This window comes from Rhinolophus sinicus, linkage group LG10 (genome assembly GCF_036562045.2).
Source record: "Rhinolophus sinicus isolate RSC01 linkage group LG10, ASM3656204v1, whole genome shotgun sequence".
In the NCBI taxonomy this organism is placed as follows: Eukaryota; Metazoa; Chordata; class Mammalia; order Chiroptera; family Rhinolophidae; genus Rhinolophus; species Rhinolophus sinicus.
Window position 1 is genome coordinate 8477132 of NC_133759.1, and position 21944 is coordinate 8499075.

The 21944-nt window shown below is 44.3% G+C and overlaps 1 protein-coding gene and 1 long non-coding RNA gene across 2 annotated transcripts; one reads left to right on the top strand and one right to left on the bottom strand.

Annotated features, from left to right (window-relative positions):
* Positions 1–4094: 4094 nt before the first annotated feature.
* Positions 4095–12603, bottom strand: FAM240A (family with sequence similarity 240 member A). Its single transcript, XM_019724033.2, has 3 exons — positions 12530–12603; positions 4440–4585; positions 4095–4227 (listed from the first exon to the last, which is right to left on the bottom strand). Exons 2-3 carry the CDS (start codon positions 4580–4582, stop codon positions 4095–4097), a joined length of 276 nt encoding a protein of 91 aa, XP_019579592.2. The 5' UTR covers positions 4583–4585; positions 12530–12603.
* LOC141567164 (uncharacterized) lies at positions 5092–8878 on the top strand. Its single transcript, XR_012489587.1, has 2 exons — positions 5092–6080; positions 6897–8878. It is a non-coding gene; the product is annotated as an uncharacterized LOC141567164 (long non-coding RNA).
* Positions 12604–21944: the final 9341 nt, after the last annotated feature.

Below are 21944 nucleotides of genomic sequence, written 5' to 3' on the forward strand. Positions count from 1 at the left end.
TTCGTTGGAAATGTCTATTGAGTTTTTTCTTGAATATGTCTGCTCAAGTCCATTGACCATTTTTGAATTGGGTTGTTTATTTTTTGTTGTTGAGTTATAAGAGTTGTTTATATATTCTGGATATTAACCCCTTATCAGGTATTTGCAAATGTTTCCTACTAGTCCATGGATTGCCTTTTCACTTTGCTAATTGTGTACTTTGTTGTATAGAAGTTTTAAATTTTGATGTAGTTCAATTTATCTATTATTTTCTTTTGTTATCTGTGTTTTTGTAGTCATCTCCAAGAAACCACTGCCAAATCCAGTGTCCTAAAGCTTTCCCCCTATATTTTCCTTGAAGAGTTTTATAGTTTTAGTCCTGTGTTTAGGTCTTTGATCCAATGTGAGTTAATTTTTGAATTTGGTGTAAGGTAAGGGCCCCACTTCATTCTTTTACCTGTGAATATCCAGTTTTTCCAGCACCATTTGTTGAAGACTATCCTTTCCCTATTCATGGTCTTGGCACCTTTGTTCAAAACCATTTGTCCACATGTGTAAGGGTTTATTTCTGGGCTCCCTATCCTATTCCTGTGGCCTATGTGTCTGTCTTTATGCCAGCTCCACCTTGTTTTGATTACTTTAGCTTTGTAAAAAGTTTTGAAATCAGGAAGTGTGCGACCTCCAACTTATCCTTCTTTTTCAAGATTGTTTTTGTTATTTGGAGTTCCTTGAGATTCTTTGCGGATGTTAGGGCAGATTTTTCTATTTTGGTAAAAAACACCATTGGGATTTTGGTGGGATTGCACTGAATCTGTGGATTGGTTTGGGTCGTATTGACATCCTAACAATATTAAATTGTCCAACCCATGAACACGGGATGTCTGTTCCATTTATTTGTGTCTTGTTTAACTTCTTTCAGCAATGTTTTGTAGTTTCTGGTGTGCAAGTCTTTGCCTTTTTGGTTATGTTAATTCCTAAGTATTCTTTTTGATGCGATTGCAAATGGAATTGTTTCAAAATCTTTTTCAGATTGTTCATTGTTGGTGTGTTAGAAACGCAACTGATTTTTGCATGTTACTTTTGTGTCCTGCAACTTTTCTGAATTTGTTTATTATTAGTTCTAATAGTTTATGTGTGTACGTGTGTGTGTGTAATCTTTAGGGTTATCTGTATAAACAATCATGTCATCTGCAAAGAGGAGATAAGCCTTTTATTTCTTTTTTCTAGTCTAATTGTACTGGCCAGGTGACTGGTACTACATTGAATAGATTGAATAGAAGTGGTGAAGGTGGGCATCCTCTCCTGTTGGGAATCCAGTGACACACAGTTTATATTTTTTGTTATTGTCCCATAGGTCCTGAGACTCTGTTCCTTTATTTAAAAAGAAAACTATGTTGTCTCTGTTGTTCAAATTAGAGAATTTTATTAACTATATGCAAGTTTACTGATCCTTTTCTCTGTATTCTCCGTTCTGCTATTGAGCTCATCTAGTGTTGTTTTTGTTGTTAGTTTGTTTACTTTGGTTATTGTACCTTTCTAAAATTTCCATTATGTTCTTTATTTCTTTGCTGAGATTTTTTTCCTTTTTAAATTTGCTTCAAGAGTGTGGCAATTGCTTGTTGGCGCATTGGTATAACTGCTCAAAAGTCCTTGTCAGATGATTCTAGCATCTGCATGTCTGTTGATTATCCTTCTTATTTGAGTTGAGATTTTCCTAGCTCTTGGTGTGAGTCATTTGGGACTGTACCCTGGACATTTTGAGGATGAGGCTACGAGACTCTCCTTTTTACATGTCTACTTTAGCAGGCAGTCAATCTATTTATGTTAAGAACGCGTGTCCTGGCCCATGTTTGCGGGCTGTTTTAACTGGCAACTCCTTTTCAAGGCCTTTGCAGTGCTGCTGCGGTCCATGCTGGAGGGCTACGGAGAGACCAGTGTGAAACCTGGGCAGTACTCTACCCCGTAGTTCAGCTCACAGTGTTTTGCTGTGTTGTTCCTGGTCCGTTAGATAAATGGGATGTGTGCAGGACTTGCTACACAGGTTTAAAGTATCCCATTCTGCTATGGACTGAATTGTATACTCCCTCCAGTACCCCACCCCCACCCCCGCCCTCTCCCAACCCCCTCCATTCATATGTTGAAGCCTTAACCAGTAATGTGATGGCTTTGGAGATGACACCTTTGGGAGGTAATTGGGTTTAGAGGAGGTCACGAGGGTGAGGCCCTTGCAGAAGAAGCTCCTGGCTGGCCTCCTCATCTCTGTCCTCCCACCTTTAGGTGCGGGCCACCCTCCCGAACCATGGCCATTGTGGCATTCCCCTGGCCAACACCCTTCAGTGGCTTCTTGTGTCTTTGAGAAAAGTGGAGACTGTCAGTCAGCAAGACCCTGCCTGCGAGTTTTGCAGATTCAGCTCTTGCTATGCCTTCTCTTCACACACATTCTAGCTTTGCTGAATGTATTCCCTCAAAACACCTAGGACCTGTGAGCCCGGAATTTCACCTTTACTCAGATGATGCTTGGGCTTACCTAGCCTGCTCTTAAGGAATTCTCCCTAGGCTAGGGGACCCATTCCCTGCTGGGGTTCCCAGTGCTAAAGTCCCTTACGCTAATTGCCTTGAGTTTTCTGCTGTCTTCCCTAGACTGTAGCCTCCCGAGCCAGCACTTCTGGTTTTCTCTGCTCTACTCTGGTTGTATAGCACAGTGCCTGGCATGTGGTGAACCAGTAAATGAACAACGAATGTTCTCCTGCATTCTACTGCATTTAGATCCCAGCATCAGTGTTTTGCAGTTCGTGATGGCCGGTCTCTGCTTCTGAGGGCGTCTCAGCCTGCAAGGCTTGTCTTCTCTCCTCCCCGTGTTTAATTTCTATTTCCCTCCTTTGCCCACAAAAATTCCTCTTTCGTCAAAATGCTCTCAAATGAGCCCAGCTGGGATTTGTAGTTTATTAGCTGAATTGAATCCCAGATTGCGTGAGAGACCATAGTGGGAGGGGGGGCTCTGGGCCCTGTTCCCTGGATCATAGAAGTGTGGGACCTGGGGAGATGCTCCCTCAACTCTTCTTGCCTCCTGGTGGCTCCTATTACCCTCACGAAGGCTTCTGGGCTCCCTGGTGATGTGGATGGAAGCACGTCATGGCACATCAGGGCATTTAGAGGATGGGAACCCGCACTTGCTACGGTCCAGAATTGCCTGTCCTGTGCTCCATGGGTCTCCCGGTCATATTGCCCCTGTGTATGGAAAGCCTTGCAGGTGCAACCCACAACCATCAGCTACTTTACAACATGCGTCTCTCTGCTTCCTGGCCCTGGTTAGAAGCTGTTGCCTCAGGCCCAGTTCCAGTTTGCACTTTCGGAAACAGCAACCCTCTACTGGGGACCTGAGAGGTGGCTGCGGAGTGACAGCGGCATGTCAAAGTTCAGATTCAACATGGCAGACGTTTTGTTGAGGTGGCCTGATATACTTTAGCTGAGTCGACAGGGAGCTAACCAGTGCAAGCCTGTGAACATTTAAAGTAAAGGAATGAAATGCAGAGCACGCACACCAGTGATGGCAAGGCAACCAAATTTTATTAAAATTATCCCAGTCTTATTGAATGGGTCTAGGCGATCATGTTTCTGAACAAGCCAATTAATTTTGTATGAAGAAAAAATAGTGTTAGACCAATTTATTTGCAAACCTTATTTAAATGACTATTTACAATATTTTTATGTCTGCAGATAGGTGTATTTTTCTTCACGTAAAATGAAAACACGAAACTGTTTCCTAGGAGAAATGTGGAGCAAACCTACTATGCAACATTTCAAGTCTAACCGTGAAGATCATCCCCCACATGCTGTGCTTTGAAAATATTTGGATTTCAAAATGAGACGATAATTATATGGAAATAACGGATGCCGCATGGAACTTTGGTATTAAATACTCTCATCATTAGAGACGTTTGGGATAATATTCTGGCCCCCATGCAGAGGACTGACGGGGCCGATAATTCCCACTGAGCACTGGGAAAGGAGTGCAGGTAAACCCCTCGCAGGTGGGGGGAGACAATCGTATGAGATCTGTTTGGCATGGCAAAGGGACTCAGCGATTTGTGTTGACTTCTCCCAGCACCGCGACCTCAGTGCTTTGTATCGTCTTGTGTCAGTGAAGCAAGCAGCTCTTGGCCAACATTTGCCCGCTTTTCAGTCTCATCTGGATTGTTCCTCAGCCTTAGCTTGGTTTCCAGTCTCTGCCTCCATTCTTCTCTGAGCCTGAAAATAGAAACAAAACACACACAGAGGGCGTGTTCATCTCTTGGGTGTTGTGTTCATGGTGGGAGATGCTGAGAGAGGGGAGGTTGTGCATGGCCGGAGGGCAAGATGCGAACTTTCTCCTTTTTGCTCAATTTTGCTGCAAACCTGCTTGAACAAGCAGTCTATTTTTAAAGATTAATTAATAGAAAATAGACTAACAAGTCACATACTTTCTCAATGCACTTCTCCCCAGGCGGTATTCCTCTGACTCTCGGTAGTAAGTCTGTTTGCCAATTTCCCTTTCCCAGAAGCGTTTCAGCTCGTGGCAGGTGTTCCCACAGAAGACCTCCCGGCGGACGTACTGATTGTTCATCCCCTGAAAGAGAAAATATCAGCCGAAACCCCGTGGAACACGCTCCCTCAGGCTCCACAAAGTACAGACGTCGTTTACCTGAGGGAGACCCTGGCCAGGCACTGACCCTCACCAGTGGGGGTGACAACAGCCACCTGTTGTCAAGACCCACTGACGTGACTGAGAAGCTCCCCACCGGAGCGTGGCAGGTCAGAGGGACCTCGCAAGGACCTCTGTCCGTCCTTCTCACAGAAGAACAGCTTCTCAGCTTATCAACAGGACTACGTGCAGGCATTTTATGCATTTCATTGTCACAACTGCCTCATGAGTGGACATTACCTTCTCTATTTTAGAGGTGGGACGTCTGAGGAGTTATGGGACTTGCCTGTGGTCCCCCAGCTGTGACCGGCAGAAGGCAGGCTGCATACTTCTGGATGTTTTCAAGCCCTTTCTTAAAGGGGTTTGTCACAGAGGACTCCCAGTGTCTGGCACACCAGAGCAAGAAGCTTTGAGGTGTGTGTGCATGTGTGTGTGTGTGTGTGTGTGTGTGTGTGTGTGTGTGTATTGGAATGATATACATCAGACCCTCACAAATGCTCATTTGTTTTACATGAAAAAACTCTGCCCAACTCCAGACCTCAGTGGGTCCAGGAGGCAGGTCACAAGCAGGGACTGGACAGCGAGAGAGAGGAGTTAGTGGGCTATTGGAAATGTCCAGGGAGAAGCAGTGCCTAGGTGACAGAAGCAGCAATAATGAAAAGGGACGGGATCACAGGGTATTGTGAGGGTGCCAACTCATGTGATAAAGAAAGGTGGGGGGGTATCAGTGGAGCCTCCAGTGGCTGTGTCTGTGCAAAGGTGGGAACACCAGGCAAGGCTCGTGGGGAATGGCTCGAGCAGTGCTGGACACAGTGTGAGTCGCCTGGGCGCTAATATCCACGGGACATACAGAAGGGGCATCTGGACACGTGGGCCTGGAACCCAGCATGAATGTCGGGACCACAGCTCCCTCTCAGAGACTGACTGGGCAGCAGCGCTGGTGGAAGGAGAGGGATTTGAAGCCACACGTTTACTCCAGACCTGATTGTGCACTAACTTGATGCACCTTCTGCTTGTCAACAAATTCTCTGGGCCTCAGTTTCCTCCTCTTTAAAATTTCTCTGAAGATCAAATTTGATCATGATCTGAAAGTGTTCTGCAATTTATGAGGTTCTGAATACATAGAACTTTCGTAGTTCTTACACTTCAAGTTGCACAGGGGAAAACAGTGTTATCAACAGTAAGTAGTCATAGTTACCTCCCCCAACGTTCTTTCTGTAGAGATGAAATAATTCCACTTGTCTTCTCTTTTCTTCTGGATCAGTGGCTGTTGACCTTGGCTGCCCACTGGAGTCACTTGGGAGCTTTACAAAAACCTGACGCTGGGCCTCCATCCCCAGGGAGTCCGATTCCATGCACTGGGACTGGCCTGGGCAGCAGGCGTCTTCAAGCTCCCCCTGTGATTCCAGTGTGAGCCAAGGTGAGAACTGCAGTCTTTGATCCTGTCCTCTCTCGCCCCAGGGAGGCTGAGGGGATGAGGGCTGGGCATAGGGATGGCACAGTCACAGCCATCCTGCAAAGTAGGCGTCATTTTCCCATTTTGCAGATAAGAAAGCTGAGGTTCAGAGGTAGCAATTTGACTTTACCAAGTTCATCCAGCTGGTAAGAGGGATGAACTCAGGGCCCAAGGCTCCATCTGCCCCTTAACTGTCCCCTATGGAGGAGAGTGACTTCCTCACCTCCTGGAAGTGCTCACTGACCTCATACTTTCCTGGCAAAATAGCAGAGATCTGACTTTGCAGTGAGGCCCCCACCCCAGAGCAGAGTTCTTTGGAAATGCGGACTGTCCTATGTCTTATTTAAATATCTTAAAGTGTGAAGTGATGGCCAATAAATATTTGTTGAATCAAATAAATGTTCTGTCCACCCCCCAAGTTACACAATTCTCAAAGGCTGGCCCAGGAGGGGCAGTGGTCCCTTTGGCAGTGCCGCAGGCGTCGGGGGAAAGTCTGTAGGGACAATGTGGGCGCTCCCTCAAGTCACCTTGCCTGCCTAGTGGCCCTGGCGGTGCACGTTACCGTGGAGCATGCTTCTCAGGGATGGCAGGAAGGAATTAATTCCCGTTTGCACGGTCCTTTACTGGAGGTCATTACTACAGAGTAATCCCGGTCCTTTTGAGTTCATGTGAAGTTTCTGGTATTCGGGGGAGAGACAATTTGGGAAAGTTATGTGCACATTAGATTATTTCCCCACAAAATTTAGAAGGTTCATTTTTACTCTGAAACATCTACTTCAGAAGAAACGAGCCGCGAGAGCCTGAACAGAGACTGCGTGTCCCGTTGGGCCTACGACTGCCTGCTCGTCTGAATGCTCTGCCTGCGTTTGGGTCCGGAGGCCGCCCAAGCTCCGGACTTGGGAGCCAGGCTCAGAGAATTGCTGAACACAAGGGTGGCCTCCCCTGCCAAGCAGAAAATCACATCAGAGTGGGCCCAGAAGAATGCAGGCGGCAAGCTCCGGAAACCACTCCTGCTACGTCTGCTTCAGCCTCCTCTTGGGCTGAGCTTCTGGGGCTCCAGGCCAGGGGAGGCACCCAGAGCGGTTAAGGCAGAATCGCCGACCCAGCACCCTTGGGCCAGGTGAGCATCACACCGGAGTGAAGCAGCTGTGTCCCGCAGGGAGCCAAGGGGTGCAGACACCACAGAGTCCATCCATGCCTGATCCACAAGCATCAAAACCCTTCTCTCACCCACTTGCCTGCCATGCCCACCCCCCAGTTATGCAGCAGCTGTATGCTGGGTGCCCAGTGAAGAGGAAGCAGCCCAGGAATTGGCATCATGACCAACATTCATTGAACATCTTCTCTGCTCTGACATCAATTAACTCATTTAATCTTTACCCACCTGGAAATGTCCACCTCTGCTTCCCAGCCCTCCTCAGGATGTCCTGCGCTCTCCAGCTCTCTGTCTGCTTTTGCTACACAGTGACTCTGGGCCTATTGGCCTCTTCTGTCCCTAAGCCACACCAAGTGCCTTAGGCTGCAAAGTGCTGCCCTGTTCTGCTGCTCTTCTCTCCTCTCCTGGCAGTTTCCAGAAGTTGATATTTATGAAACCTCACCTCACCTCTAGCGGATGGCGTGAGAGAGAACTGAGGGTGGGCACCCCGCAGGGGAGGGAGTACCCATCGTCACCTCAGAGCTTTGGGACTTTCTTTGTGTTCTGAACCTCAATTTTGTCATCTATGAAATGGGGTTGTTCTGAAGATTAAATGAGATCATGCTCATGAAAACGCCCAACACAAAAGGGCATTAAGCATCATCCAGTGTGCCCAATTCAGTCTTGGCCCTCTGGTTTTCTCTGTGTCCAGCAAAGGACATCATTGGCCAAAGCTAATAGAGTGTAACTGACAATGCCAGAAGCAGATTGAGGTGGTCTGGGGTCGGGTTGGGGGAGGGGAACGACTGCAAATGACCATGGGGGACTTTATAGGGTTATAGAAATGTTCTATGTATTGTTTCTAGTGATGGTTACAGAGCTGTACATAATTGCTAAAGCTGATCAAACTGTACACTCAAAATGGGTGAATTTTATTACACACAAGTTATGCCTCAAAAAAGTAGAGAGAAATGTCTTCTGTGTTTGGACTAGAGATTCATCCATGTTCCCTGGCTCTAACCTCCTGGGAGACCCTGTCAGCATCTCATTGTTAGGGGTCAGTCTGTTCCTTCACGTCACCCATGTTTCTGTGAGCATTTGTGTTTCAGTTTCCTCGCTTCTAAAACAAGGGTACTACGCTGCCTTGCAGAAATGTGAGGAGGAGAATATCAATAGGCAGGAAGCCCTTTGGAAACACAGGAGATTGTCCTTGATAAATAAATGGCTCCATTCCTCTGTATCTGCTCGGCCAAGAATCCAGCTACCAGATTACACTTCTTTGGAGAGAACTGATGCTACTGCTTCCAGCCCATCACCGCCAACTGGGAAAAGCTATAACTTCAATGACAATTATGAACTTTACTTCACAAAATTAATTTGTGCTTAAAGAGAACGGCAGCATGTAACACCTTCATCTCCATTCAGTTAAACAAAGGGTGTTGAACTTTTACCATCTGTGAAGCATCTATGCACCACGAGGGGCCAGCTAATGCTCAGTGAATCAACTAAAAACAAAGGCACATTTGTCCGTTGTGAGTCCTAACGCTGTACCAACCATTTAATTTTCCAAGCCTCAGGTTACTCAGAGTATTAAACCCAAATTGAGGAATGAGAGAGGTGGTTTTTTTTTAAAAAAAAAGAATTTTGGCTTAAACTGCTCGTTCTTAGGACTGTTGGCTGGAGTGGCTCATTATATCCCAGCCGACCGTGCATGCTACCAGTATATTTCTTGTATATCCAACACCTCAGAAGAGCAACTATTTTTGTGATTATTTTTCACAACATTTAAAAAGGCGTCATAAAGTTCACAGCTTGAAACAGAACAGAGTGTTCCAGTTCCAGATAAAATGGAGGAAGCACACTCCACCCTGCCTCTCCAGACACTGCAGCTCCAAAGCCTAGACAGACTTCAGCCGACTGAGGACTCTGAATAGTAGACAGAAGCAGGTGCCCCAGAAAATACCAGAATTCCAATAACCATGGAATGGTGCTAAACTTTCTATTTTTACTCTTGGCTCCCCTGTTGAGACTCAAGGCAACTGGAAACCCACAAGTGGGAACATGGCCAGACAGAGCTCCAAGAAGTCCTCCGATTGTAGGGAGAAAGGAGACTCCTAGTGCTCAGAGAATCAGGGAAATCACTAGTTTTTCCTTTCTCCATCCTCTCAGGTGTCCAGGGAACTCCAAGGTGAGGCAGCAGCAAGGGAATTGACTGGCACGGCAGCTGCAGACACAAAGCCCTGAGAACCGCTAAACTTGCTCCGATAGGAGGAGCTGTGGTCCTATGGTGTGGAGTGGACCCTCGCTGCTTTTTCTCTCTCAGACCTCTGGACATTTGACCCCAGATGTGAGTACAGCCCCAAGAAGTGCACTGGCAGAACAGGTAACTAAAGCCCCAGGTTTCTGGCCAAAGGACTGAAAGAAGGGGAGTCCAGGGACCTGGAAATGACCAGGGATACCACAGAGGTGGGCAGACCTCTGGAAAGAGACTCCTTAAAAACTGCTTATGAGCACCGAGGCTGGCATTCTGGCTGCACATGCGTGGTTCTGATCACAAACAGCAGAACTAGTAGAGAGGAGAATCATCATAGATATAGAAAAACTGAACAACATCATCAGCCAACTATATCAAAGTGTGATCTATGGACCCCTTCACCCAATGATGGCAGAATACAGATTCTTTTCAAGTAAACATGAAGCGAACCACAAAAATATTCCTAGAATAAGTGAGTTTAGCAAGGACAAGATCAACACACAAAATTAATATATTTTGCATGCCAGCAATGAACAATTGCTGAAACTGAAATTAAAAACACAACACCATTTATAATAACCCCAAAATGAAATACTTAGGTATAAATCTAACAAAACATGTACAAAATACGTTTGTTAAAAACTGCAAAATGCTGATGAATGAAATGAAAAAAAACGTCAACAACTAGACATATGTTAATGATGAGAAGACTCAGCATAGCAGAGATATCAGTTCTCCCCAAATTAATTTATAGTTTTATTGCAACTCTAATAAAAATCCAAGTTAGATTTTTTAAAATAAAGACAAGCTGATTCTAAAATTTATATGGAAAGACAAAAGAGTAACTAAAGAGTAAATTAGAGTAACTAAAGCAGTTTTAAAAATTAAGAATGAAATTGAAGGAATCACACTGCCTGGTTTTAAGACATACTATAAAGCTACAATAATGAAGATATGTGGTGGTGGGTGTTGGCAAAAGGACAGACATGTCACAGATGTGTCTCAACAAATGGTGTTGGAACAATAGGATGCCAATAAAAGGGAAAAGAAAGAAAGAAAGAAAGAAAGAAAGAAAGAAAGAAAGAAAGAAAGAAAGAAAGAGAAAAGAACCTGACCCAAACCCCACATTTTATACAAAAAGTAACTCAAAATGGATCATAGAGCTAATATAAAATGTAAAACTTGTAGGAGAAAACGTAAGAGAAATTTTTTTGTGTGGCTTGGGGTCTTAGACATGACACCAAAACCACAACTTATAAAAGAAAAAAATAAGTTGGGCTTCATCGCAATGACTATTTTGCTCTGCAAAAGACACTGTTAAGGGAACAAAAGACAAGACACAAACTAAGAAAAAAATTTTGCCAATTACATATATGACAAAGGATTTATAGCCAGAATATATAAAGAACTCTCAAAACTCAACAATATGAAAGCAAACAACCCAATTAAAAGATGGGCAAAGCACTTTAACAGACACTTCATCAAAGAGGATACACAGCTATCATACGAGCACATAAAAAGCTGTTGAACATTATTAGCCCCTGGGGAAATACAAATTAAAACTATGTAGAGATACCACTACACCTCTACAAGAAGGGCCAAAATAAAAAAATTACTGCCATTATCAATTTTTAGGTAGGGTGGGTGTGGATAAGTTGGAAGTCTCATACATTGCTGCTGGGAATGCAAAATGGTGCAGGTATTATTTCAGAAAACAGTTTGGCAGTTTCTTATAAAGCTCAACATATACCCACCATACGACCCAGCAATCCCACTCTTAGGTATATAGCCTAGAGAAATGCAAACATATGTTCTAGCAAAAACCTGTATATAGTTCTACTTGCAATTGCCAAAAAATGGACAAATAACCTAATAGTCCTTCAGTGAGTGAATGGATAAAAAACTATCCAACATCCATTCTATGGAATACTATGCAGCAATAAAAAAGAACAATCTATTGATACATTCAATAACTTGGACGAATCTCAAAGGCATCATGCTGAGTGCAAGAAGCCAGTCTCAATAGACTATACATTCTTTATGATTCCATTTATAGGACAGTCTGGGAAAGACAAACTGTAATAACTGCCTGGGGTTAGAGATAGGGGGAGAGTATAACTATAATACAAAGGCATAGCCTGAGGGAATTTTGGGGGTGGGTCATGGAATTGTTCTGTATCCTGGTGGTGGCGGTGGTTACACGGAGCTGTATGGGTGATAAATTCACAGAACTGAGCACATACAAAAGAGTCATTTTTTGCCACATGTTAATATCAAAATAAAAAATTTAAAAAAGTAACAGAAATGTTTTTAGTCAAATGTATTTTCATTTTTTGCTGATTTGATAAGAGTCAGCCATTGAAAAGTCTAAAGATCAGTTACTGTCCCTGAAGCAGCACTGGACCTTGCTACTCAATTGTCCCATGAACCAGCAGCGCTGGCGTCCCGTGGGAGATGTTACAAACGCAGAATTTATCAGGACCAAAACCTGAATCAAAATCTGCTTTTTTAACTAGATCCCCAGATGATTCATGTGCATAGTGAAGTGGAAGAAACTCGGCTTGGGAATTACAGAGACCAAAACTTAGTACCTTCTCTTAAGCCTGTCTTCTGAGAAGCCCACTGTGGGTGAGCAGCTGTATTTGAACATTCCTTGAAGCTGTTGGTTCTCTGGGGAGGTGGGGTAGGGGCTGTGTAGCATCTTCCCCTCAATATGCCCTGTTTTTCTTCATAGTATCTCATCTACTCAGAGCCTTATTCAGTGAACACTGGCACTGATTTCTGGCTTTCTCACAGAGTTTAGCTTGTTTTCGAATGCATCACCTAAATACATAAATTAGATATGGAAAAACTCCATTAAGATACCTAAGTCTCTTCTAAGCAGACACTAGGTAGGGGCTTCCGAGAAAAGGTGAATCCAGAGGCTGAAAAAGACAGGCTCACAAGGAGTTCACCCACTTCACTTCCCCCGAGAAGTGCAAGGCGAACTCCATCCCAGGCACACTCAAGTTCAACACCCTTTACCTTTGAGATGAAGCTGCTGCTGCCTTGGTGGTAAAGGAGGGTGAGTAGTGCCACTCTGAAGGCCACGGCCTGGTCCTGAAACCTCAGGGTCTCAGCCCTTTATATGTGGAGTGGAGGAGTCACAGAAATGCCCTAGCCTTTCAAGGTTACATGCACTAAATTAGTATCGGAATCACAGAGGTCTCATTCCAGGGACATGGTGGCCTCCTTCCTGGTGAGAAATTGCTCCCATGCGCTGCTTCCCTACCCGCCCCAGGGTAGGAGAGCTCTGCTCTGGCAGAAGCTGTGGGGACCATGAGTTGGCTGGAACCGGTTATTGTTTAGAACATGCTCTGGATTATCCGGGAGCACGAACCTGCTGTGCCTCGGGCAAAGCCACCCTCCACCCCTCGGGTGTAAAGGAGCCTTGGATGGTGTGACAAGTCACACTTTGGGGTCACTTTACCGGATGACTTAGGGAGCCTTGCTGTCCTTTGGAGCCGCTAATCCACGCATGGAGCGTAATGAAGACTTCACAGTCTGCTCAGCTCCCCCCCAGCGAGAGCAGGAACTGGCCAGGTGACACTGTCTTCCAGTGAATGGGGACTGTCTTCCAGTGAAGGCATGAAACCGGGAAGGGCTTCTCAGCTGAAAGTGGCCTTCAAGTCATTTCAAAGATGGCGTTGTGATTTTGGGTTAAACACCTGGAATGGGCCCTTGTCTGAGAACAGTCCGGTTGTCATCACACCCTGCTAGCACATGGCTTACCACTAAGTGTCCATGTGGGAAGCGAGGGCAGTGAAGCTGGTGTTGACTCTGTGGCGCTATTTGAATGGGCCTTTGCCCTCCTCAGGTGAGTGTCTAATGGAGCAGCAGAACCAGCTCACGTAGGTGAGGTAGATCTGGGCGCCACTGTTCACAGCACGACCTATTCAAAATGATACTGACAGCAACCCTGCTATCACAGACATGTATTGAAAGGGAAAAACACCCGTTTCGCGTACAGTGTCTTTCTGCTGATAAATGTTATATATGCAAGCAGAGAGGATAGGATAAAAATAGCAGTAAAATATTTCTTCTATGAATTTTTAAATGCCCTTTTCCTCTTTAAACGAAATCCACAGTGGAACTGAATATTTAAGAGGTGAAAGATTATCTTGAAAGATTTTTGGTTTTTTTGCACTGACATGCTAAATGTTAGGAAAACCTTTTTAATTTCCTCACACTTTATGGAAACCATTAGTAAGTCCTTTAAGAAAAAACTTATCAAATTAAGCTTCTTAAGTGTTGCTGCTCCCCCAGTCACCCTGTCCCAAGTGATCTGAAAAACCTACTTAATCCCCTAGCATGGAAATTTATTTATTTATTTATTTATTTATTTGATTTTTATTAAAGTATAGCTAACATAAAATATTATATTAGTTTCAGGTGTACATCATAGTTATTCAACAGTGCCCACCTCACACTGTATGTAGTTATTACCACATTATTAATTATATCCCTATGCTAAAGAAGTCATCACCATGATAAGTCTAGCAACCATCTGACACCGTACCATGTTATCACAATATTATTGACTATATTTCCTATGCTGTATATTACATCCCCAAGACTTAATTTTATATTTTATATCTGGAACTTTGAAGCTCTTATCCTCCTTTATCTTCCCCGCCCTTTAAAAAAATGTTCAATTACAGTTGACATTCAATATTCATTTCAGGTGTACAGCACAGTGGTTAGACATTCATCTAATTTATGAAGTGATGCCCCTGACTAGTACCCGCCTGGCACTGTACATAGTTATCACTATATTATTGAGTGATTATATTCCCTATGCTTTACTTTACATCCCCATGACAATTTTATAACAACCAATTTGCATTTCTTATCCCTTCACCTTTTGACCCTGCTCCCAACCCCCTCCCATCTATCACCCCAACAGATCTAGTACCATCTGCACCATACATAGTTAGTACAATATTATTGACTGTGTTCCTTACGCTGTACGCTGCATCCCCATGACTACCGCGTAACAACCGATTTGTAATTTTTAATCCCTTTCCCTTTTTCACCCACCCCAAAGCGCCTCCTATCTGGCATCCATCAAAATGTTCCCTGTATCTGTGAGTTTGTTTCTGTTTCGTTCATTTATTTTTTGTTCTTTAGATTCCACTTATAAGTGAAAGCATATGACATTTGTCTTTCTCTGTCTTACATTCAGCAGAATACCCTCTAGGTCCATCCATGTTGTTGCTGATGGCAAGATTTCATTCTTCTTTACAGCTGTGTAATATTCCATTGCATATACATACCACCTCTTCTTTATCCATTCATCCATTCAGGGACACCCAGGTTGCCTTCATATCTTGGCTATTGTAAATAATGCTGCAATAAACATATGGATGAGCATGTCCCCTCAAAGTAATATTTTGAGTTTCTTCGGACAAATACCCAGAAGTGAGATAACTGGGTCCTTCTTTGACCTTGTTACAGTTTTTGTTTTAAAGTTTATTTTGTCTGGTATAAGTATTGCTACCCCAACTTTTTTGTTTGTTTCCATTTTCCTGAAATATCTTTTTCCATCACTTTATTTTCAGTCTGTGTGTCTCTTTCAATCTGAAGTGAGTCTGTTATAGGCATCATATGTAAGGGTCTTGTTTTCTTATCCATTCAGCCCTTTTATCTTTTGATTGGAGCATTTAACCCATTTACATTGAAAGTAATTGTTAATAAGAATGTAATTATTGCCATTTTATTATATATATATACATATACATATGTATATGTGTGTGTGTGTATATATATATATATATATATATATATGATTCTCTCTTTGTTTTTAACCTTTAGCATTTTAATTATGCTGTGTCTTGGTGTTGGTCTCTTTGGGTTCATTTGTTTGGGACTCTTTGCACTTCTTGGGCCTGTATATCTATTTCCTTCCCCAGGTTAGGGAGGTTTTCCATCATTATTTCTTCAAATAGAATTTTAATTCCTTGGTTTCTCTCTTCTCCTTCTGGTACCCTATAATGCAAATGTTGGTACACTTGATGTTGTCCCAGAGGCCCTTTAAGTTATTCTTACTTTGTTGGATTCTTTTTTCTTTTTGCTGTTCTGATCGGGTGTTTTCTGCTACTTTATCTTCTAAATCGCTGATTTGATCTTCTCCTTCATTTAATCTACTGTTGATTCCATGTAATGTATTCTTCACTTGTGTTATTGTATTCTTTATTTCTGACTGATACTTTTTATGTTTTCTATCTCCATTTTTATGTTTCCTAACTCTTTGTTGAGGTTCTCCCTGAGATCATTGAGCATCCTTATAACCAATGTTTGGAATGCTGAGTCTGGTTGATTGCTTGTCTCTATTTTGTTTAATTCTTTTCCTGGATCTTTGTTCTGTACTTTTATTTGGGACAGGTTTCTTTGTGTCTCCATTTTGGCTGCCTCCCTGTGTTTGTTTCTATGTATTAGGTAGGGCTTCTATGTCTCCTGGTCTTAGTAGTGTGGCCTTATTTAGTAGGTGTGCTGTGGGGCTCAGTGGCACAGTCTTCCATGCACTCTTGTTGCGACCCTTGTGTGGGTTGTGTATGCTCTCCTGTTGTAGTTGAGCCTTGGTTGCTGTTTACACATCAATGGGAGGGATTGACCCTTGGGCTCATTGATTGTGAAGACTGGCCTTGACTATAGAGGAGGAGTTGTGGTACAGGGGCAGGTACCAGACCTGTCTCAGCAGGTCTCTGCTGCCTGCCCAATTTGCCCCTTGGATGTGTTGTCCTTGGAGGTGGTGGAGTGATGCTCCAGCTCATTTCAAAGCTAGCCACTGGGCACACCAGCCCACCTGGGAGAGGACCCACTGCAGGTCAAGTTCAACTGTAGCCCATGCCCCACCTAGGGCCACCTGGCAGGAGCCACAAAGCAGTCTGCAGATGGTTACCACCTGTGCTGTGCTTGGAAGTGCCTCAGAGGCCAAGCCATGAAAGACCAGCTGCTGCTAATGCCAGGCTTAGGGCTGCTCAGCCAGCGGTATGAGAAATGCTCAAGCCAGACTCTAGTGTGGGTTCCATGAACCTTTGGGAGACTCTAAGAAAGTCTGCAGCATGAGCCAAGGCAGGAAGTTTGTACAAAAAAAGCCACTGGAAGTGGCTTGGGTATGCCTGAAAGTTGGGTGAGGCAGGGTCTTAGAATCACCAAGACGGGGTGAATGAACGCATGGTGTTAGCCTGCTTGATGGAGACTCAGATATGGCTGCACCTGTGTCTGCACGTCAGGAAGGGGGAGGGCTCAACAGAGAAGCAATGGCTTCTGCCAGCTCCTACATCTGGTGGAAAGCTGCCTCTCCAACCCTCATCCTGAAGCTAGACAACTCAGCTCCCCCCCACCCCCCTACCCCCGTATGTCCCTGTTGCCTCTCCAGCTGCTGCCCCAGCGCTGGAACTCAGAGCCAGTGATTTCATCAGTGGGTAAGTCCGTGCACAGGCCCTTTAAGAGGATCGCCTGGGACTCGGCCGCCTTCCCTCTCACTCAGCCACAATCTATGTTGGTTTTCACAACCAGAAATTATGGGGACTTCCCTCCCCAGCACTGGAACCCTGGGCTGGGAAGCCTCGTGTGGGGCTGGGACCCCTCACTCCTCTGGGGGACCTCCACAGCCTAGATATCCCTCCCGATTTTTAATGGTCACACGCAGGTGTGGGACCAGCCCTTGAGAGTCTCTGCCCCTCCTACCAGTGTTGAGGTGGCTTATTTTGTATGTCCTTAGTTGTAGGGCTTCAGTTCAGCAAGATTTCAAGCAATTTTCAATGATGGTTGTTTTGTAGTTTAGTTGTAATTTTGATGTGGTTGTGAGAGAGGGTAAGCACAGCATTTACCGTCTCTGCCATCTTGACCAGAACTCCCCCTAGCATGGAATTTTAAAGGACAAACGTTTATGATTTTTCTCAATGCAACTGAATTTTGGATTGACAACCTTCTGAATGTCCAAATTTTCATTTTGTGTTTATAACTTATTTAATGGGCTAAGACTTCTCCAGGGGTCTTCTCAATCAGATTCTCCTTCTCCATTGAGAAGGCAAGTGTTTATTGGCCCACAGCAATGTTAGACCTTTTATAAGCAAGTGCAAGATCAATAAGGCAGAAATCAGGGAACCAACACATTTCTTTAGCCAATTCCAACCTCTTACTAATGTCAGTTTTGTGACACTTGAAGTATTTACATGGGTTGCATGGTGTTTCTTTCATTTGGCTGCTTTTCTGGGATAAGCTGACTGGGCCAGGAAAGGCCTTCCCAGGGTTGGTATCACCAAACCTTCCTATTGACATAATGATGGTCTTTCATTCTAAGAGTGAGCTCCATTCCCTCTAAGAGGTCATGATTCTTTACATATGAGGTATTAGTTATCCCATTGCTTCATAGTCAGAAGGAGGGTAAAATTAGAAAAAAGGGAAAATGTTTAAATTTAAGCATAGGAGACTAATTTTCTACCTCAGGGTGGAAGGGAAACAAAAGTAATGTTTATGTATGTTAGATTGTGAAGCATTTTATGTTATACTGTGGTTCTTCACTAACAGTCCTCACATGAGTTTATCATCCCTGCTTTATAGACATGAAAACTGAGGCGGAGAAAGACTGAATAACATGCCCGTGATCCCACAGCTGTAAATGGTAGAGCTGAGACTCAGACCTACATTGGTCTGAATTCAAAGTATGCAAGTGCTCTTGAAGTTATGTGTTGAAATTGACCCATATATTAGGCACATAAAATATACTTGTGAATATCCGCATAAAACATGATTAACATTGTGTGATTTGAGCCCACCCTTAAAGAAGGCATGTGAACATCTCTGGTCATCCTTTTAATAAGGAGGAGGTGGGGGATTCATCGTGAAATCTTTGATACTTAAATAGAAAATAACTATGGCCAATGTGGTCAGTTAAAAAACAGATGACCAAATAAATGACCAAATAGAATGGGCTTGTTGGGGTTTGGTCAACAGAGAGTGAGGGCTTGGTATCTAAGACTGTGGGTTCTGGAACCCAGTTTATTTCGTGTGACTCTTGACAGCTCAACATCATTAGCTGTGCAATACAGGACAAGTGCTTAACCTCTGTTGTGATTTGGCCAAGGACTGAATGGAAAATGAGAAACCCTCATGTGAGTGTACAGTCCTACCACCAAGCACAGACCGTGAAAAGGTGCTCGTGACCAAGATTACAAAGGTCTGATGACCTTCCCATGTAACAGTTTTTGAGGACATTCCTGACCGCAATTATCCTAACCTATTCCCCCTTGAGGTGCTTCTGCTTGAAGGCCATGGTGTCTCTGATTTTAGTTTTAAAATATGGTCACCATCAGCAAAGAGATCTCTGGATGGCTGGGCCAAATCTGGGGGAAGTCTGGAAGTTGTAGCAGTAGTCTACGGCAGGGCTGTGCCCCTTATTCTGTCATCTCTGGGTGGCTTTAACTTTGGGCAAACCTGTGCTCCTTCACCAGGACCCACAGGTGGTTAAATAGGAGCCAGCTGAGCACCTTGCTTCTCCCTCTGCCTTCTTTCAGCAGTTGCTTTTCCAGACCCGACTCCTTATTTCCGGGTCCTCTTGACCTGATGGAGAGGTCGAGTCCTGAGTCATGACTTTGGTCCTGCAAGGCTAAACATTTAATACTGATTCTGTAGGGCACCTTTTTGTTAACAAAGTGCTTTCCATTAGATGATCTAATAATGAGTTCTCAATGAGGATAAGGAAAAGGGATAAGAAGTACGACAAATATGACAAAACACATAAGACAACCGTGGGAAGTCCCCCAGATGACAATGCTGCTGCTGTAAAAGGGGGATTAGCGAGGTGAAGGTCTGTAGGTGGGCAGGTCCCTGAGTGCCGGCCAGCCTGGGCAAAGGCAGGACAGGACTTGACAGACAGAACCACTGACTGTTTCCCAAGTAGCCAGGACTCTGCCCACTGCAGACCCTAACTCACGCAGAGCCTGGAGCCGGAGCTTTTCTAAGAGACGTCCTCTGTAAACTCTGCCAGAAGCCTCCCTCTGAGGCTTCTAGTGCTTTCGTGTGGCCAGGAGCACTGGACCACTTTGTGATACACTAATCTGTGGGGAATTAGAAGTCTGTCCCCCTGGCGATTTGTCACAAGGACCGCCTTTAAAATCGTGCTTTGCAAAAGATAAGAGTTGCAAAATCGACAGGGCCTGCCTGGGCTTGCCTCTCTCTCCTGACCTTTCCCACTCCTCTATGAATCTGATCCTTTGGATAAACCATTCCTGCTTGGCCAGGAGGGCACCAGGCAGTTCGTGAGCTGCCCTGGATTCCATCAGAAAGGGGAGGATTTTCCAGCAGAGCCACGGGAAGATTATTTTGGGTGAGGACTTTCTGAGGTCTTTCCAGACATTAAGAATGAAGCTGCTGAGTCCAGTCATGTCTGGCCAAGCACGTCCTTACGTTTCAAGGGTACAGCTCAGGAAGGGCAGAGGCAGCCCCCAGAGTAGCTCTCTGGCCAGCCCCGAGGCTGGCTTCATGGAGAAGGGGTGAGGCTGTAGTGAGCGTAAGAAGGGGCTCCTCCTCCACTAGGACCCGGGGGGAGTGAGGTCGCGTGTGAGTGAGAACATGTGTGCAGGTCTCGGCATACTGACACCCTGTGCTTGGACTGCAGCTGGTGATGTGTGAGGGACACAGCACCCAGCCAGGGCTGCTGCTGGACAGTGGGGGATGCCAGCAGTTGGACTGGAGGGCCTCTACCCTGAGTCCTCCAGATGGTCAAGGTGTCACCAGGGTGCAGCCTGGGGTGGGGGTGAGAAGACGGGGAGAGTCCAGAGGCTGATTTAAGACCCAGCTCTGCCTCTGTCAGGCCTTGGAAGGGTTTTAAGGTCATCTCCAGCTTGAATACACAATGGTTTCTGGAGGTTTCTTAATCTGAGGCCTATTGATCATGAAGAGGTTTTAAGGGGTCCATGAAGCCCTGGTATGTACCTTTATATATGTGCATTTTTTCCCCTGAATAGAATCCATAGCTTCCTTAAATCCTCCAAGGCCTCAGTGACAATGACACTTAGAGCGTGCATTATAGGCCACGCACTATCTCACTCTTTATATGAATCACATTAGCCCTCCGGGGCACAGAGAGCATAAGTAATTTACTCACGGTCACACAGTGGGCATTTGGGTGTTAGGGCCCAAGCTCTTGACCACTATACTACATGTGGGTAAGAAAGGACCTGCCCAAGAATATCTGAAAAAAGAAAACACCAAAACCCTCTCTCTTCAGCTGAGGTCACGTTATAAGGGCTAATAAAGTGTTTTAAGGCTGAATTTCTCTTCTGATTTAAATCATGTGTTGATTGCAATCATCAATGATTAAACCATCAGTGCCAATTTAAGTCAATAATTAATTATGAATAAATGGCAATAAATCAATAATAATGATTTAAATCATTAGTAGTGAAACTTTATTAATAGCCATGGGAAAATTGATTGGTACATGAATAACAGGACGGACGCATGAATTTCATACAGTTTGCATTTCATAGCAGGTGACTGATGTCAGCTAATCACTATTTGAGGGGATCCCTATGATTGTCCATATGTCCTGTGCAAACCAATCTGTTGTTATTCTTCCCAAAGATGGTTAAAGGCATTCTCAAGACTTGCACTGGAGAATTAGTTTTTCTGTGGTAACAATACATGAGCCTATGGTCTGTTGTTACCCAAACATGTACCTATAACCACAACAAAAGAATAAAATGATAAGAGAGACATCAAAGGTGACTCATTACTTGGAAAATATTTTTCTGTAGGACACCCAACATAGAAAAATTATTTCTCTATAGTCAAGCTTGACAATCTCGCTTAACTTCACGTTTTTGTATATTTATTCTGGAGACCCAGATCAAGCAAACCATTTACCAGATGGCTGCTTCATTCCTTGGATTCAGGCAACAGATATGACTTGGAGGATTTCTGAGTGTACGATGATACTAGATATCATACCGGTGGGCACTGTGGTTTGTGGGAGTTTGTCCTGGTCATCTTGATGCATTTGCTCCAGCTCCTAGGACAATGCTTTGTACATAGAAAGTGTGTTTTTTCTTCTTTCTACTAAATGTTTGTTAGCTTAAAGAAAAATCAATAACATTCGATTTAATTTGCTCAAAACCCACATTTTTAGGATGAGGTGGGGCTGGAGCTGGGCAGTTACAATGTACCATGGGATTTAGGGGCCTGGAGTGCGTAGTCAGTGTTCGAATCTATTTTCACCTACCAGTTGTGTGAACTTGGGCAGGTTAGTTATCTTCTCTGAGTCTCTGAGTTGTTTTTTTTCTGGGAAATGGTGGTGACAATAGATCAATACTGTGGTTGAAAGCATCAAATGAGATCATGTATGTAAGAATTTTTTAGCAAAGTTCCTGGCAGAGTAAGCCCACATAGATGG